This window comes from Cajanus cajan, chromosome 4, assembly GCF_000230855.2.
Source record: "Cajanus cajan strain Asha chromosome 4, NIPB_CcT2T_4, whole genome shotgun sequence".
Lineage (NCBI taxonomy): Eukaryota > Viridiplantae > Streptophyta > Magnoliopsida > Fabales > Fabaceae > Cajanus > Cajanus cajan.
Window position 1 is genome coordinate 57600432 of NC_138520.1, and position 1674 is coordinate 57602105.

The 1674-nt window shown below is 30.8% G+C and overlaps 1 protein-coding gene across 1 annotated transcript; it reads left to right on the forward strand.

Moving 5' to 3' along the window:
* The first annotated feature begins 240 nt into the window (after window positions 1-240).
* LOC145957392 (F-box/kelch-repeat protein At3g06240-like) lies at window positions 241-720 on the forward strand. The gene has a single exon (XM_083073642.1). The coding sequence runs from the start codon at window positions 241-243 to the stop codon at window positions 718-720; it is 480 nt and encodes a 159-aa protein (XP_082929768.1).
* The last annotated feature ends 954 nt before the right edge of the window (window positions 721-1674 follow it).

Here is a 1674-nt window from a genome sequence, read left to right on the forward strand (position 1 = left end):
AAAAAGGTTATGTTATTTTCATGTTTCCTGAAAGAAGTACTATCCGTAGACGCAAGCAAGCCTCTTCTTGCTGCAGACGCAAGTTGCATTCTTCCATACCCAATGACCTACTCCAATGCGTACATGAAAATTATTGGTACATGCAGGGGCATGATACTTATTTGGCTTCCTACATACTTCTTCATTTGGAATCCCTCAACCGGGTTTACTCGTTCTTTTTTTCCATGTCCACGTACTATAATGAAAATCTGTGGTGATTATTTTGGTCTGAACTACTACGGATTTGGTTATGACCGATCTGAAGACAATTATGTTGTGGTTCAAATTTATCTTAGTAAATGTGATCCATATCATCGCGCAGTCGTGTATTCTGTGAATGGTGCTTCATGGAGGGATTTCGAAGATGACTCCCTTTTGACAATTACCTATCCTTGTATTTCTGTTCATCAGGGAAGTATGAGACTCTATTTTGGCGATTGTCTTCACTGGATTGCTTCCAACTGGGAAAGGAATGTTGATGTTATTTTGGCTTATAATTTAATTGAGTCAAAATTTTATCAACTAAATATTCCTACTGAAGTTAAATTAGAGGACTATAGTCTTTGTTGTTTGAGAATTATAAGAGATTGTTTGGCATTTTGTACTGTCATGCGCGATGAAAACTGGGACTACATGGTCGAGATATGGGAAATGAAAGAATATGGTGTCGACACGTCTTGAACTAAGTTGACATCTATGCAAGTCGGTAATGAGTTTCCAGGATTTATGTTGCCAGCGTGTTCTTCAGATGATTCAATTTTATTTGTCAACAATGAAACGAGACTTTTCGGCACATGGAATGCAATAGATGAGACCTTACAATATAGGAATTTTGGCCATGTGACGCAATATCAGCACGAAATGATAGGGTGTCAAGAGACATTGCTTTCAACCTAAGTTTAATGTAATTTTATTATTTTTATGCTCTTGTTACATTATTTTATGTTTTTTAATGTTTAGGATGATGTATTCATTTATTAAACATATTATGAATTGCAATTTCTTTACTATATATTATATTATATCAATTTAATATTTTATATTATACATTTTATATTATATATTTTTTCAGTGCAATTTCAACGAACAACTTCATTAAAAAATGGCTTATTCAATACTTTAAAAGTGTTGATATCATATAAAGCAATTTTTTTAAAAATAATTACATAACAAAATGCCTTATTCATCAAATCAAGTAATCAACATAATCAACTCATTAATGAATGACCTTATAAAATAAATTTAACAACATCAAAAATACATCACTTTGGCTACAATAAATAACAAATAAACCACATCCATAACAAATGCTGATAATATGTTTAAAATTATAAATAATGAAAAACAACATACAAAATATATACATAGATTTTAGTCATCCGTCACATAGATACAACTATATCATAAGAAAACATCTACATTAAGATGAACACATTCAGTATTTAGGAACAAATGATTACGGTTAATATGCTTACAATAACCCTTAAAACCTACTTACTTGTTCAATTTAAAAATAAAAATTCCCCCTGATCACATTTTAAATGAATGAACAATAAATGTCCAAAATGTGTCAAAGTAATTGCCTGATCAACTACCTGAAAATTAAAAAATATCAAGTATTAGTATTGTTCATAG